The sequence below is a fragment of the Protopterus annectens genome, chromosome 17.part0, assembly GCF_019279795.1.
Source record: "Protopterus annectens isolate FY-2018-M chromosome 17.part0, PAN1.0, whole genome shotgun sequence".
In the NCBI taxonomy this organism is placed as follows: domain Eukaryota; kingdom Metazoa; phylum Chordata; order Ceratodontiformes; family Protopteridae; genus Protopterus; species Protopterus annectens.
The window spans coordinates 627,374,189-627,392,252 of record NC_056751.1 but is presented as its reverse complement, the minus strand read 5'-3'; the positions used below and the strand labels follow the sequence as shown (position 1 = coordinate 627,392,252).

The window sequence follows — 18,064 nt, the reverse complement described above, 5'->3', positions numbered from 1 at the left end:
TCTCAGGAAACCAAAGCTGGGCAGCTGGACATTGGCCATCCTATAGCCTATTGATCCAGGTCTGCAGAGCTTTATGGCAGGCACACATTGACCAATAGGGGCACATAGACCCCTCCACCATTAACATGGTTCTCTGATGTAGGTCAGAGTAGGCCAAGTCCTCCACTCACTTATCACCGTCAAATACCCATGCCCATTTTTTTAGTGACATTATTTGACACAACCAAATCACCTAGAGACAATTTTTACAACATCGAGTGGTTGGTCTATTCAACTCTTTCCTCACTGGGCACCATTTAGAGTCTGTGCTAATACTTGCAACTCCATTTTTGGGTGAGTTTGAAGTGGAAACACAGCATATTTTTGGGAGGTGGAAGTAAGCCGACAGGGAGAACATGCAAATTCGATATAGGCATTGGCTGAAGGTCAGGATTGAACTCTGTACCTTGTGTGTGTGGGAGGCAAAGACCTTAACCATTATTCCAACTGTACATTAGTTTACACCACACTCATTGCAAAACATCTATAACCTTTAAGTGACAGGAAACACGGTATGCAAATTCTTATCCTTGGAGGCCAAAGAGTGTAGCACTGTTACTCAATGCAAAAAATAAACTGGCTGCCAATAACTGCCAGGGCCACTCTTGTGCTTAATTGTCTCGCATACAAGTTACCAAACTGCAACCACAGCCCTCCAGTACTACACAAACCATATCATAGCATACCAGTTATTGCATTTTCTAAATCTGAGAGAAGAAAATATTACTGTCAAGGTCACACTTCTCCAAAGCAGTAGGTGTTAAAAACTTTGTTAAAGCATGTACAAACAGCTTGTAACGCATTGCATCAAAATACTAGACAAAAATCCAGAAATTAACAGTGTTTAAAGAACAGCTAACTACATGTCTTAGCAAATAATACAAGTGCTGTTGTTTTTAGACTGGCTAAAAACCTGATGTCAGGCAACTATCACACATAGCAAACTTTATATATCACACTTCACTCCTCACATATGTCTAAATTGCACAGATTTCATTTTCATTAACATCATATGCTACTCTTGCTAATCTGTGAATATATTTGTTACTTCTGTATGCATTGATAGATATATGTTACCTGTGTATTACTACCTATTATGTTCTGGCATTATTTTGTCTCTAACAAATATCATTTTATGCTGAAAATTTCTAACTGTTGCACTGTCCCAGGTCATAGCTGAAAATGATTTGTGTACCATCCCACCAACATGGTTAACAAAGTAAGGAAGTAAAGAAATAAATACATAGAAGTCAGATACCCATCCTCTTCATAAACTAGTTGTTAATGAGCTTTGCTGAATATATTAGTGGGACAGCTGTACAGGCCTGAACTTACTGCATACCATTTGCCACTAGATAAAAATTTCAGGCAGTTGTATTTGTACACTCTTGTACGGGCTACAGTTAAATTGTGAATCCACTTGTAAGATTTACAAGCATCTCTGTATTAAAGTTACATGGTCAATATCCGTTGTCACTACTGAAATTTTTGTTTTGGAATATGTATAGGAATGGTAAAATTCATTTTTGTGGATCATTATACATATATGACTCATCTGAGTAGTATGTTCTAGACAGATACTGCATTTCACACATTGCAAGTAAGTCATATTTTTTAGATAAGTGAAAGACTAGGAAGTTTTGCAGACTGTCACATTGGAAGTCATGTGCCAGGCATGCATTTGCAGCATCCATTTCGCCATTTGGCAGTTTCAGAAGATATTTCAAACACTAATCAACATTTTTTGCATTTTTTGGTATCTCTCTCAGGTGATCCATTGGCCCATTGGTTCCATACTGGGAGAGAGCCATTCCTAGCCTATTCATTCCCTATGAGGTGAGAGACAGTTGTGGAGACCTCATTCTGATAGCCGTTAGGGCTTTTTATTATGCAGCCGTAACCTTAACCCTGGTGGTGATGTGAGATTTTGCATCACTGAGGACCACCTATGCCCCTGTTATGAAAGTAAAAACTGTTGTTGCAGACTAAAAAAATGAGGAAGTCAGCTAGTTTAAGAGGATCTGCAACACCTTCAGAAAGTGACAGTAAAAAGATAATTGCATTTATTTCAGTTCATTGGAATTCTAAAGTTGGTAGTCAAAGTACAATTGGAATAATGAGCAAAACTGGCCTTGGAGTACAAAAATGAAATTGGTTATATAGTAGGCTTTACACATGGAGGTCACCGGATGGTCAGAACCAAAATCAGATTTTTATTTATTTACATGTTTGTATTTGTTGACCATAGTGCAGCACTGTTCCTACTGGACCATTTTCAGGCTCAGCATGGGAATATGTGACATTTCCATGTAGATCAAAGTAAAACATATACATATTTTAATATTTACACACATGGTAGTTATAATAAAGCTGTCACATTGTCAGACAATATATACATTTTAAACAATTGTAATTTTATATATATATATATATATATATATATATATATATATATATATATATATATATATATATATATATATATAATCTGTAGATATGGATTCACTTCATAACACTGAAATATCACAATACTGAAACTCAGAACACTGAAACTAAAATCCTGAAAGTTCAAAATCTTGAAAACTCACAATAGTGAAACTCAAAATACTGAAAACACACTGCATACATATACTGAGTTTAAACAAGATAAATCATATTACTTTCCACCAAATATAAGCAGGGGGCAAGCCCCCCTGCACCCTCCATGTGTGGGGCTGCATCACCCACACCCCCTGCTACTTAAATATATAAACTCCAAGATTGCACTGCACTACACTACATGCAATAGCAGGGGGTGTGGGGGGCGCGGGGGGGTTTGCCCCCCCTGCTTATATTTGTAGGAATGTAATTAGGTTTTTGTTGTTTATAGTCAGTATATGTATCTTATCTGTTTTCAGTATTTTGACATTCATGATTTTGAGTTTTCAGGATTTTGATTTTCAGTGGTTTGGGCTTCCATATTATGAAGTTTTCTCATTTTCAGTGTTTTGGTATTACAATGTTATGAAGTGAATCCATAAATATATATATATATATATATATATATATATATATATATAAGAACTTATGTTGGGAAGGAAGATTTTTCATGAGATTTCTGTGATTATACTTTTTAGGAAGCATTACATTCTTCTTGTTTGAATAAGAGGGACTGAGTTTACTTCATAGTGGAATATGGAAGAGCTCCAACAGTCAGCAAAAACAAGACTTGGACCTGACTATGACTCAGACCATCACCTTCTTATCACCAAACTTAGAATTAAATTAAAGAAAGCTTGAACTGTATTCAGACATGCTGGCTATAAACTCAGTAATATTCTAAATCAATATGTAGTGGAGGTGAGGAACAGATTTAAGAGATTAAACCCAGCAGAACTATGGACAGAAGTTTGTGATGTTGACTAGGAGATGGCAACAGAAATATTCCAAATTGAAAGAAGATTGAAATAGCAAAAGTCTGTCTAACTGTGCAGCCTTTAGAAGTGGCCAATACAAGAAGTAGTGCAAAAGACAATGAAGACACCAAACAGCATGCCAAACCGAATGACATTTTAGAGAATATCGCGAAAAGATAAGGAAACATACTTAAATGACCATAATATAGAATTGGAAGAAGATAAAATTTTCAATAAGATTAATAGTGTTAAGGGAAATTTTCAGATAAAATGAGACATGATAAAAAGCAATGATGGGAGAGACCCAGTAGAACCAGAACATATGAAAAAGAGATGGCAGAAATATACAGAACTATGTAAGAAGGGTTGTAACATCATTGATACTTATGATGGTTTAGAGCCAGACAGCCTGGAAAGTGAAGTTAAATCTTCTCTAGAAAGCCATGCTATTCACAAGGCTCCAGGAAGTAAACGAATTCCAAATGGACGTTTTAAATTTTGTCAGATGATGCACTTACATTGTTGCTTAGAATTTGGTAACAAGTTTGGAAAAAGCAACAGTGGCCATTGGGATGAAAAAGGGAAATTTATATTCCAGTTCCAGAAATGTCCAATGATAAAGAGTGCTCATATTTTCAATTTATATTCCAATCCCCAAAAAGGGCAGTTATAGAGTGTTCATATTTTCAAACGCATTTGCTTCAAATGCTAGTAGTTCATGCTAGTGATCCTGGAAGCTGGACTCCATTAGTATACCGAGCAAGAACTGCCAGATGTACAAGTGGGTTGTAGAAGGTTAGAGTCCCCAGGGATCAAATTGCCAATACAAACAGCAACATAAAAGTGAGGGAACTCCATGAGTATTTTACTTCTGCTTTATTGACTACTCTAAATCCTTTGACCACATGGACCATAACAAACTGTAGCAAGCTGTTAGAGAAGTGGGAATACTGGGTCACCTTATTTGTGTCCCAAGTAATTTGCATGCAGAATAAGAAGTAACAGTTAAAATTGAACATGGAGTAACTGACTGGTTCAGGTTAGGGGAAGGTGTACAACCAGGCTACCTGAATTAAGCACTGGAATCAAAATTGATGGGAATAATACTAACAACTTGAGATATGCAGATACTACTCTGATGGATGAAAGTGAGGAAGAGGTTAAGTGCCTGTTAACAAAGGTGAAAATTGAAAGTGCAAAAACTGTCTTGCTGCTTCATATCAAGAAATCTGAAATTATGTTCTCTAGCCCAAGATTCTTTGCAAATAGATGGGGACAAAATAGAGGCAGGGACAGATTTTATTTCCCAGGACTCAACTATCTGTACAGATGATAATGATTGCAGCCATGAAATTAAAATATGTTTTTCTTTGGAAGAAAATCTATGGCAAATTTAAAAAAAAAAATTAAAGAACCAAGGCACTGCATTGTCAAAAAGTTCCATATAGTCAAAGCTGTATTTTCTCAGCAGTAACATAATGACTGTGACAGATGGACTATAAGTAAGGCTGTGCACCAGAAAATGAATGCTTTTGAACTACGGTGTTGTAAAAAACCTTTAAGAATTTTCTTGATTGTAAAAAGACCAAATCTGCAAGCACGCCAGGAAATAAATCTACACTGTTCACTGGAATGTCTAATAGTAAAATAAAACTCAGATACTTTGGACACAATGCAAAGACAGGATTCACTATAGAAAAGACTGATTTGGGGAAATATCAACAGCAAAGGAAGAAGAAACAGTACAGGCTGAAATGGATAGACAATATTACTGAAGTAACGAATATGAATTTGCAAAAAGTCAGTTGTAGCAGCAGAATTATAATTTCATTCTGGTCATGGTTGTACAACCCAAGGTTACTATGTGTAAGTATGGGAGTGGTGAATCCCCCCCCCCCCATTTACACACACACACACACACACACACACACACACACACACACACACACACACACACACACACACACACACACACACACACACACACACACACTGTTTAGCTGTCCAAGATAATAAACAGCATTATTAAAGATTTGGAAAGTGGCAGCTGGTATAGGATATGTCAGAGTGGTATACATTAATTTTGTTTTTGTTCTTTACTGGGTTTAAATGAATGTGGTGCTTTTGCTGTTGTGCAAGTATATTGAAGTGTGAGGAAGATGTAGTATTTTTGTAGATTTTGTATTGGTAAGCGTGGCATCCATAATTGGTAAGTGTGGCATCCATAGATGGTGTAGTCCTCAATAATGTATGTACTCATTTAGCTGCTTTGGTAACTGTAGATGTCCTTCCATATCACTGCTGCAGTGTTCCTAACATAAGGGATCTCCTGCCAAGGATACCCCAACATCTGTCCAGTATACCAAAGTCTTAAGACTCTCTAGGTGCCGTATGTCACACACATGCTCCCTGTACAAGGCGTAGATCATAAAGGTGAGACATAGATGTACTCACACCATAACTTCTTTGCCACCAGTCCAAACATCATCATTGAATGTCAGTCTGAATCTCTTTCTTCTATTCTGGTTATCAAACTACTTTTTTTTCAGATAAGTGCCCCATTGGGGTTCTTCCTTATTTTTCTCTTTTATTTTAGTGTTGGTTTCATGTCATCCAGAAAGGAAAAATGTCAGTGTGGGAGGCAGATTCCCAATAAAGATCATCACAACCAGTGTCTCTTATGTTTGGGTGCTTTCCATAACAATTTGCAGCATTCTATCTGCTAAGTGTTTGTTCCCACGACCGTACATAGTTGCCTCTCCTCCTTGTCTCTTTACCTTGAAAACCAAAGTTTTAAGCTGTTGGCTCAGGGTGCTATGGTGGAGTCTTCCCATTCTGAGGGTCAGCCATTGGCCAAAAAAAAAGCCAAAAAACTCAGGTCTGATTTGGCTGCTATCCAGCCTCCTCTGGACATCTCTCTTGAGGTTGGTGAAAGCCTGGAGGATCGTCCAGTCATTGCCTTAGATTCCTCTGCATGACCCTATCGGAAGCTAGTATGGATATGACTTCTCACACATCCTGGGAGGCTTTCCAAACATCTGCTCCAGACATTGAAATGGAGATGTGCTGTTTATGGAGCAGTTCCACTCCAACCCAGTGCTTGTCTGCCATCTCCAGGAACTATGAATAGAGCTCTGTAGAACGATGATCATCTCAGGAACTGTGTCATTTCCGAAAGGCCATATTGTTTCCAAATGACACCAACTACAGCCATGCGTAAGTGAGCTATGGTGCAGTAGATTATCACACAGCCTACACAACACTTACTGTGGCTGTACTGTCACAGCCATGCATAAGGAAGTTGTGCTGCAGTAGGTTATCACACAGCCTACACAGCACTTGGCTGTACTGTGTCACAGCCATGCGTAAGGAGCCGTGGTGTAGTAGGTTATCACACAGCCTACACAACATTTGCTGTGGCTGTACTGTGTCACAGTCATGCGTAAGTGAGCTGTGGTGCAGTAGGTTATCACACAGCCTACACAGCACTTACTGTGTCACAGCCATGTGTGAGCTGTGGTGTAGCAGGTTATCACACAGCCTACACAGCACTTATTGTGGCTGTACTGTGTCACAGCCATGCGTAAGTGAGCTATGGTGCAGTAGGTTATCACACAGCCTACACAACACTTACTGAGGTTATACTGTGTCACAACCATGCATAACGAAGCTATGCTGCAGTAGGTTATCACACAGCCTACACACGCTTACTGTGGCTGTACTATGTCACAGCCATGCATAAGGGAGCTGTGGTGTAGTAGGTTATCACACAGCTTACACACACTTACTGAGGCTGTACTGTCTCACAGCCATGCATAAGAGAGCTGTACTGCATTAGGTTATTACACAGCCTACACAACACTTACTGTGACTGTACTTTGTCACAGCCATGTGTAAGGGAGCTGTGGTGCAGTAGGTTATCACACAGCCTACACAACACTTGGCTGTACTGTGTCACAGCCATGCGTAAGTGAGCTGTGGTGCAGTAGTTTATCACACAGCCTACACAACACTTACTGTGGCTGTACTGTGTCACAGCCATACGTAAGGGAGCTGTGGTGTAATAGGTTATCACACAGCCTACACAGCATTTACTGTGGCTGTACTGTGTCACAGTCATGCGTAAGTGAGCTGTGGTGCAGTAGATTATCACACAGCCTACACAGCACTTACTGTGTCACAGCCATGCATGAGCTGCGGTGTAGCAGGTTATCACACAGCCTACACAGCACTTACTGTGGCTGTACTGTGTCACAGTCATGCATAAGGGAGCTGTACTGCATTAGGTTATCACACAATCTATACAACACTTACTGTGGCTGTACTGTGTCACAGCCATACATAAGGGAGCTGTGCTGCAGTAGGTTATCACACAGCCTACACACACTTACTGTGGCTGTACTGAGCAAAAGAAGTACATCATCCGGGGGGGGGGTTAATTTCATTTGAGATCAGGTGATTGTATCCTATGGAAAGTAATGAGGTCATTAACTATCTTTCCCCAAACTTCCTAAAGTGTGACCTAGGAAAGTATTTTTCCTTTAGAGTGGTAGAATTTTTACTGTTGGAGGGGGTGACTTGTCAGTACCTACAGTGTTTACCTGATCAGTTATGTGTACTGCAGTACAGTTTACATTAGAGTGGATTATTAATTTCACATTTGCTTTGGCTAGAATAAATACATTTTGAGATCTTTTTGATGTCAGCCACAAAAGCTAGAGAAGCATAAAAGGGCCAGATTCCAAAAAACTTGCTGTCAGTGTAAATGACTCTAGTTTGAAACCTATTTATAAAGCAGGTTTCAGTGGAGTAAGTCACCTAACTGAGACCAAGTCTTTTAGTGTCTGAGTCACAGACTTCCCATTGTATGTGGTTACTTTAAAAAACATGGCTTAGTATGTCTTGTTTTGCCCTTTTATTTTCAAATTGTTGAGACAAAAATGCATTTATAAACAAAAAAACATTTTAGACATGTTGCCATTGTCTGCAAAATGTGTATTTATCCTTTTTCAAAATAGGTTTCTTTTTGATTAACGTATGAATTTTTTATACTTAACAAATTTTCATGCACTTTTAAAGCTTTGAGCGTTTTTAAGTAAAGAATTAAAACTGAAATGCAACTGGATTTTTGTTACTGTTCAAAGTGGAAAACTATGTCAGAATGTTTTGCAGCCAGAAAAAAAGACAAGAGTTGCATATGCTTCGTTTTGTTTTTGAGCAGACTGTAATTGTTTATGAAGTTCTATGTATGTTTGTTACTGAATGTGTAACTTTTTTTGTATTGCCTTTTTTTATTTTATATATTTGTTATCTGAGTAAGATCTCTGGACAAACAGAAAAACACCGAGCGCTGCTGTAGCTGCCAATTTTCTTTCTTTATTCAATATATTCTGGTACCTCGGCCTTACAGGCCTTCAATGGAATACCTTCATAAGATCTAAGCAGCTATTTATATTCCATCTCAGAATTAATTCATCTTCATTTAATTAAACAATTAAATCAATTAAACAATTATATGCTTTCCTTTGAATATTATGCAGCTTAGAATCCAAAGATATGCCCCCCACATATACACACTTACACATTATATCATGATTATATTAAATACGTTAACCTAACCCAGGGTGAAATTCCCAAATAACATTTTTTCTTAATAAAACAATTCACATTCACATTTTCTCTTATACCTCAATAAACGTACACAATTAAACACATAAGAAATACATAAAAATACATTTCAGCTTACCCCCAAGATTCAATTATAAATATCTATACATAACATATAAATTCATTTTATTAAATATAAACTTTGTTTTTTATATATTTTTACTATTTTTTCATCCTTACACTAATTTGCTTTTAATATTAAATTAATCAACTTCATTTATTCATCCAATGCTTTTTTTAATTCTTTTTTATCTATATATTTATATTAAACCCAATACATTTGCTCTGAAATTAACTAACCAAAATCCATTAGACTTAACATTTAGATGCCCCAATCAATATCCAGATTGAGACCCCTAGGATTTAAAGTGCCTAAATATACTATTAATTTTGTTTCCAATTTGATCAATTTTCTTTTAAACTCATCACCCCCTATTGTTTGTTCTTCAAAGGGTTATGCTAATACACTAAAGAAAAAACTATCTACACTACCCCCATGTATGTCACAAAAATGTTGTGCCACTGGGCTATCCATGCTCTTATTTCTTACATCACCCAAGTGCTTCAATATTCTAAGTTTCACCTTTCTTTTTGTTTTCCCCACATACCATTTACAAAGTGTACATCCACATCCAATGATGTAAACTACACCACATGAATTACAACTAAATTTATTTTTAACCAAAAACTTTTTTTTCCATTTATCATCCAACCATCAATATTTTTTAATTTATCACATACTTTGCAGACCCCACATGAAAATACTCCCTTTCTTTCTACTATAGTTACCTTATTTCTCGTTCTTAACAACTCTTTTAGATTATTAAATCTACCATATGAAAAGGTAACCCTCTTTGGAAATTGCTTCCCCACTACTTCATCCCTACATACAACTGGACAAAGATCATTCACTAACCCCCTAAGTACCTCAGAAAGGGCAGAGAATTTGTTCACAAAGAAAAGGGGTTTTACACTTACCTTTTCCATTTGATTTTTCCTAATGAACTTTCCATGTTGAGTAGAAAAACGACTTTTTCTTTTATAACTCATATTTCCCTTCAATTTATTTAATGCTTTACTTATATATTCCATGCAATACCCTCGCCTTAGTAACCTCTTAACTAGATCAAATTCCCTTTCCAGCATTTTTTTATCAGAGGTATTGGTCATTATTCTCCTAAACTCACCATAAGGAAGGGATTTTATCAAATGACCAGGATGAGCACTGCCAGCTTCCAAAAAACTATCCACAGTTGTCTCCTTATGGTATGGTTTGTAATGCAAAACACCCCTTTCATCTACATAAAATTCAACATCCAAAAATTGCATTTTATTCCTACTAGTTCTATAGGTAAATTGCAAGCCATAGGTGTTTTGACCAAGTAATTCCATAAATTTATCAAACTCATTAATCTCCCCTATACACAAAAATCAAATCATCAATGAACCTTTTGAACATGATCACATTATCCTTAAAAAAATCTGTAACATACACAAACATATATTCAAAATGTGCCATAAATAAAACTGCATAAGAAGGGGCAAAAGCCGCCCCATTGCAGTTCCTTCCAATTGCAAATAATAATCATTTTCAAAAACAAAATAATTATGTATCAAAGCAAATTCTAACTGACAAATATAAGTGGTTTTGGGGCCCTCACCCAACATTTTAACCACTGCCCACTGCTTCTAGGCCCATCTTGATATTGATGTTGGTGTACAAAGACTTAACATCCACACAGGCAAGATAAAGGTTTGGGTTCCACTGGATCTTCTTTATATCTTCCAACACATGGGAGGTATTTTTAACATATGATTGTACTCTAGGGAGATAGATCTTTAACTGGGAATCCAAGAAGATGCCTATATTTTGTAAAAAAAGAGCCCACCCCTGAGACTATTGGTCTACCAGGGGTTTAGTCATTGACTTATGAATTTTCAGAATAACAAAAAACCTGGCATCTTTTGGATGTTTCAAATGCAACTTTTTAACATCCCCATGAACAAAGAAACCCAGTCTTTCTCCCCTTTCTAATAACTCCAACAACCTTCCATTGAGCTCTTTTACTGGATTACCAGGTAATTTTATAAACGTTGTCATCTGATAACAATTCCAAAGCCATATTACTGTAATCCCTTCTATTTAAAATCACCCAATTCCCACCCTTATCCACCTGTGTGAATGCATATTGGTTAGTTACAGCACGTAACTGTTTTAAGGCTAACCATTGCTCTCTACTCAAATTCCATGATTTACGGCTTGATATAAAATTACAATATGCAAATTCAATCTGTTTACACAAAGCACATTCAAAGACATTGATTGTATTTATATTCTTTGTGGGTACAAAAGAACTAACATAGGGCACCGTAGGTATTTTTAATTTACCATATCCAGTTGAAAAACCAACATTAGTTGCACTATTTCTCTCACATTCATCTTCCACACTTTCATTCTCAAAATCCCAAAAAACAAATGGATTATCATGTAGAGTAATGTCCAACAAAGAATCTTCCATGATGTCAATATCAGAATCAATCAAGAGGCTTGCTTCATTCTCCTGCAGCCAATGTTGTTTTTTGGTGCCAAAAAACGCCCTCAAATTCAACTTTCTACAGAACACTTTGATTTCATTAACAACTTCAACTAGTGAAGGAAAAAGACTGGCACATATTTCATGCCTTTAAGCAAGACACTTGTCATTGCCTCAGATAGCACCAAATCAGAAAAATTCACAATGTCCAAACTTTTTTTGGTTGTACTCATTTCATTCCTTATCATGTCTCTCAGAACAAACGTACTCGAAAGAACATCATGTTTAGATATCGAACAAGTTAGGGGAAGGTTAAAATTAAATCACAGTTATTCAGCCTCTGCAGTAACAAATTCACTTCTAGATTCTCTGGGAGAGTACTATCAACTGACTGAATGGAACATACCTTAAACTGCCCCGCTCGACAGTTTAATTCCTTCTGCCCTTTCCCTGGAACCTTCTTCCTCTTCCTTTCACCCAGTTCTGGTCTTCTGCAACCTCGCCATCATCTGTAGATGCTGCTCCTTCAAACACTCTACTGACGTCCTCAAAGGACACACTCTTCCACCCATTGGATGCTAGTTCACCAGATGATACTGACGTCTCTCTTGGGTTAATGTATTTAATATAATCGTGATATAATTGTAAGTGTGTATATGTTGGGGGCACATCTTTGGATTCTAAGCTGCATAATATTCAAAGGAAAGCATATAATTGTTTAATTGATTTAATTGTTTAATTAAATGAAGATGAATTAATTCTGAGATGGAATATAAACAGCTGCTTGGATCTTATGAAGGTATTCCATTGAAGGCCTGTGTGGCCGAGGTACCAGAATGTATTGAATAAAGAAAGAAAATTGGCAGCTACAGCAGCGCTTGGTGTTTTTTTGTTTGAGGAGAATTCCTGTGTTCCAGCCCTTTTGGAACTTGTGTGGTTTGGTGTAAGATCTCTGGACACAACTGCCCCTTTTCAGGTGCTATCTGGGAATACTGCCTGGTCAAGTGATTTTCTTAGAGTCACAGAGTAGGAAGTGGAGGTAGAATAAATTAAACCTTGTGCCCTTGACTATTGGAAGCAGCTGTTTAACAGCTGAGAAACGTAATCATCTCTGTTAACTGATTTCACTAATAAGATATTTATTTCAAGTTTTTTTTTCTTATTGCATTTCATCTACATTGTCACATACAATGAATTTAAACTGAAGTTTAACTTAAGAGTTATCAATGACTCATAAATACGAGAAGCAAAAGCGAGTTAAGTGTGATAATAGTTGCTACCTTCATGGATACTGCTGAGCATATTTATGTAAATGTTCTGTATCTTCTTCAATTCATTGTTTTGTTTCTGGTGTGTGAAGGTAACCTGTTTTTTTTCTTAGAGAGTCGGGGAGTCGTGGTTGAGAGGGCATATGTGGGTTCCTTCATGACAGCCCTGGAAATGGCTGGCGTGTCACTGACTCTACTGACTGTAGATAAGACACTATTAGAGCTCCTGGGTAAGTTGAATTTAAAAGATCATGTGCCAAAACTGTTTGTTGTATGGGTATGGAGAAGCAGGTAATGTATTTCTGCATGGAAGTAATGTAAAGTGCTATAGCTTTTTTATTTATATTGGATAAGATTTACACAGTTCTGGATACAGTAGGAACACTGCATTATATTGCATCTGATACAGGCCTCATTTAGTCATGTTTGTGAGCAAAAACCAGGAAAAGTTAAGTATCATTGCTTTCCCCAGAGGGAGAAGTTCACTGAAACAGAGATAGTTATGCAAAGCATGTGGTTAGATCACTTGAAGATCCATTTTTTGAAGACCTTTTGCTTGGCTTCAGATGCCCAAACAGAACACCTAAAACATTTTTTATCTGTAGGTAGACTTTTCTTCCATATAGGGGAGAACCTTCCTGAACTTTCTCTATTATAGCTAATTCTGAAGTTGCCCAACAATTGGGAAAGTTATAATAAAAAAAAAAAGTCTGAAAGTTCCAGAGAGCTGGTTAATACTTACTGGTTTCTGAAAATTGTTTATCTAGGGAACAAACAATAGCCTTGTAAAAAAGCAGATCAACAAAAAAAGTCTTCGCCTGAAAATTCTTTTTTTTTTTTTTTTTTTAATGTATCCTTACATTAACCTTATTGATTCAATGATATTTAAAACAATGATAATCATAATAATCTGGAAGCCAGGATCACACAGCTTTTTTCTGGTTATGAAGGAACTTTGTTAATACATTCAAATATGTGTAGACCTCTTGGAGTAAAAGGCCTGCCACTGCTGAGTTAAGAAAATGTCTTCCACCCAGTTATATAGCAAAGCTTGTTGAATGTCACAGCATGAGATACTCATTGGTAGTTTGCACAGTGAAAGTTGCTCAGTAACGATGGATAATACACCCCAGACTGAAGTTAACAGCATAGGAATCTTGAAATGGAAAGCATATTACTTTGTGCTGACCTGCCATCAGTAAGACACCCCAAAGTAAAAGATGCAGAATGCGAATTTTGAAAAAGACTATTACAGTATGCTAAGCTGAAAGATAATTCATACCAAAATTATAGTATGAATGGAGCCTCAAAATAATTTCTACATGTATTAAGAGTGCTATATTTTGCTACCTCACCATATGACAAACTTCATGAAAAAAACGCAAAGCTTGTAAATTTCAAACTGAGCATGTGCTGTTTTGTTTCAGTGGAATCACTTGTTTGTACTAAAATATAAACATCATCAGGAATAAGCACCATTTTTACTGAATTTTACTGACATTTTCTTGCAGGTTTACCAGCTAGTTAGCAGGGAAATCTTTGAAGCTGTGAGATACGGGGCTGGAGGATGGAGCGGCACATAAACACTGAACTAGATGTGATAGTTATGTTGATAAGATAATGAGGTTTGCATCATTATAGGTTCATAGGTTCGTACTAGGCTATCTGCCCTGGGGCATTTATAAGCCTAGCCAGAGTGTGTTTGGCTTTCGCCACCCATTTTAAATGAATTTTGCTATGCCCTTTTTCGAGTTTAGTATACTGTGCCTCTGTCTAACAGTGACACAGAAGTGATACCCGGGGTAAACCTACTATCTCCCATCCACTCATCAAGATTCCTCTTGAAGAGAGTCAATGAGGGACTCTGCCTAACCTGGACTGGGATTTTATTCCAGAGTGAAGGGAGCCTCTGGGTTATGAATCTGTCCCTCCAGCATGTCCTATTTATTTCAGTGCTGAGGTTCAAGTCTCTCGGCCAGCTCGATGGGATTTGGATTTTCTGAGGTGCAGCATGTCCATTAATTCCGGGTTAGACATGGCTTTATACGTCAGGCACAGATCGCCTCTGAGCAGGTGGTATGCCACTGAGTAGAGCTGGAGTTTCTTTAACCGGGCAGCATATGGCATCTGTTTGAGCCCTTTGATCCTCTTGGTGAGGTACTTTTGGGGTCTTTCCAGTTGCTGCAGGTGTCTGGTAAGGTACATCCCAAAATGGGCACTGTACTCAATTATGGGCCTGATGAGGGATGAGTAAAGAGGCACGATGACCTCCCCTGATCTAGATGTGAATCCCTTCATGATTAGGTGGGCTATATAAAATGTTTTTCTAACCACTTTGGCCACGTGGTTGTCAAATGAGAGATTGCTATCAACTTGGGTCCCCAGGTCCCTAATTACTTCTTCCATACTTAATGGATTACCACCTATGTGGTAATTTGTGGGCACTTGTTTTTGCCAAAGGGGATGACTATACACTTTTTGGCGTTTAGCTTGAGGCCATGGCTCTGGCACCAGTTGTCTGTTTCTATGAGGCCCTTTTGTAGGATGCTTGTGTCGGCTGGAGAGTCGATTATGGCACCCAGTTTGCAGTCATCTGCAAACTTGGTCAGCCACAGTCCTTCCATGTTAGCCTGTACCTCCGAGAAATATATACCGAACAAGAGAGGTCCCAGGACTGAGCCTTGTGGGACGCCACTTGTAACTGGTTTGGAGTCTGACATGGCTCCAGCAATTCTAAGCATGTGGGTTCTGTCCTTGAGCCAGTTTGCAACCCATCTAGTGACATAGGGGTTTATATTTAAGCTGGTGAGCTTATCTATAATGCCCGAGTGGGGTATTGTATCGAAGGCTTTTGCAAGGTCCAGGTAGGCTGTTTGGACCACCTTCCCCTCATCAATGGCCTTGGTGACTGTTTCAAAGAAATCAACCAGATTTAAGAGGCAGGATCTGCCCTTAACAAAGCCGAACTGGGTAGGATCCAGTGTCTGTAGGTCCCCAATATCTTTATTTATAAGGTCCATGATGATCCTTTCCATAGCTTTGCAGACCAAGCTAGTCAAGCTTGTCATAGTTTCCAGGATCCGTTGAGGCACCACCTTTGTGGAGAGGGACCACTGTTGCTGTACGCCACTCTTTGGGTACATATCCTGTAGTAAGGCTGAGATTGAACAGTAGTTTTATGTTTGGGTTTAGTTCTTCTTGGAGTTCATGTAGGACGCAGCCCAGGATACCGTCTGGTCCCATTGATGCTGTGTTTTTTGCTTTGGAGAGGGCGGCTCTTACCTGACCTTCTGAGATGTCAGGGGGCAGCACTCTGCTGGGATAGATATTTGCCCTTTTGGTGGGGAAGGGGGGGGAGAAGTTTGCACTGAACCTGTCAGCTAGGATGTTGGCAATGTCTGTGAGTTCGGTGTATTTTTTGTCATTTTGGACTAATTCTGAGCATATCTGGGAATTCCCACCCAGATTCCTAACATAACTAAAGAAAGCCTTGTGATTATCCTTAGTGTCCTGTGCAATTTTTCTCTCGAAGCTGGCCTTAGACGATTTTATGAGTGCCCATAGTTTTTTGCTAATACTGATCAGAGATGCCTTCCCTTTTGGGGATTTTGCTCTATCATGTAGTAGCTTCCTCCTTCTATTGTATAGTTTGTTTATGGCTGGGGTCCACCAGACAGGACGCCTAACTTTGGAGGATTGGGTCTTAGTTTTATTTGGGATTGCATGATCCATGCATTCCTGAAGGTGTTCATAGAATGTGTTTATAAAGGATTCTGGGGTCTGGACCGTATTTTCCACAGGCCCGGGGGCTTTGAAGGATTCCACCTCGGTTTTGAGGAGTGTGAAATTTGCTTTAGAGAAGTTTTTCACTGTGGTTTTCTGGGCAGGGGCTGGTGTCGGGATGTGAATATCTAGTGAGATTAGTTTATGGTCTGATCTTACCAGTGAGGGATACACTTCTGGTCTGGAGCATAGAATCCCCATGTTGGTGATGATCAGGTCCAGTATGTTTTCCCCTCTTGTGGGAGTGGCAACAAGTTGTTCCATAGCATTTGAGTTTATAAATTCTAGGAACCTTTGGGCTAGGGTGTTGGAGCTAGATTAATGCTCCCAGTCTATGTTAGGGTAGTTGAAGTCGCCCAATATAATGGTGTTTGGAGAGACCTTCATATTTTCCAGTGTTCTCAGGAAGGCCGAGTGGGGTTCCTGGGTTTGGGAGGGTGGTCTGTAGCAGGCTATAAACTGGAAGGCAATTTTACCCACTGTTAGTTGCACATGGATAGTCTCTGATGCTTCGTGCTGTGCCACCAACCTGGAGGTGTGGGTATCTTTGACGAATATTGATACTCCCCCTCCTTTTGTGGTTCGTCCAAGTTTTGGGGCCAAAAAACATGGTATGAGGTATAACCTGGTAGTGCTGGGGTGCTCTCGGGAGCCTTGAACCAGGTTTCTGTTACTGCACAGATATTGAAGTTCTCCATGCTAAGGAGAGTTTCGAGTGAGTGCATCTTGAGGTTTAGACTTCTGGCGTTGAGTGGCATTACTCTTAGTTTCTTATCCCTTGTGATACCTATGGAGGTGGGTTTGTCTTTTGAGCCTTGCCTAAAAAAGGCACTATGTGGGTGACAGGTGCAAGCCGCCCCTAGCTAGCATCGTGGCTTGTCGAGCATGTCATCCCAGGCAGACAGGCATTGGATCCCCTTTGAATGACACCAATACTTAAGCCAATTGGTGAAATTGATCATCTTGTCTTCATATTGTGGCATCATTCTTGGTGAGGGTTAGATGCTACTCAAGGTCAGGGTCATACCGGCCTGGGCTACAAGCTCAGAGAGCTCCTCTATGTCTCTTTTCATGTAGTCCAGGGAGGTATGGCTCAGGTCATTCACACCAGCATGGACAATGACTGAGTCATATTTGTACTTGCCTTGGAGTGACCTGAGTGCTTGTGTTATGTGGCGGATCCTAGCGCACGACAGGCAGCTCACCGTGACCTTCTCCTTGTTCAGCCTGGTGAGGGGGACGTCAGTGTGCCTGATGATAGAGTCACCTATTACAAGTGTATCAGGTGTGTTGTTTAGCCTTAAGGGCTGTGACTGCACACTGGCTTTGTGAGCTATGTGTTGCACGTGTTTTGTTTTGGGGTAGCGGTTGCTTGGGT

At 38.8% G+C, this 18,064-nt stretch overlaps 1 protein-coding gene across 3 annotated transcripts in view; it reads left to right on the top strand.

Annotated features, from left to right (window-relative positions):
• Positions 1-18,064, top strand: part of TKFC (triokinase and FMN cyclase) — a 574,388-nt gene that overhangs the window by 332,569 nt on the left and 223,755 nt on the right. For all 3 annotated transcript variants that reach the window (XM_044059497.1, XM_044059496.1, XM_044059495.1), the window contains exon 11: positions 13,017-13,133. In XM_044059497.1, coding sequence (XP_043915432.1) covers positions 13,017-13,133 — 117 coding nt within the window. The remainder of the gene's footprint in view (positions 1-13,016; positions 13,134-18,064) is intronic.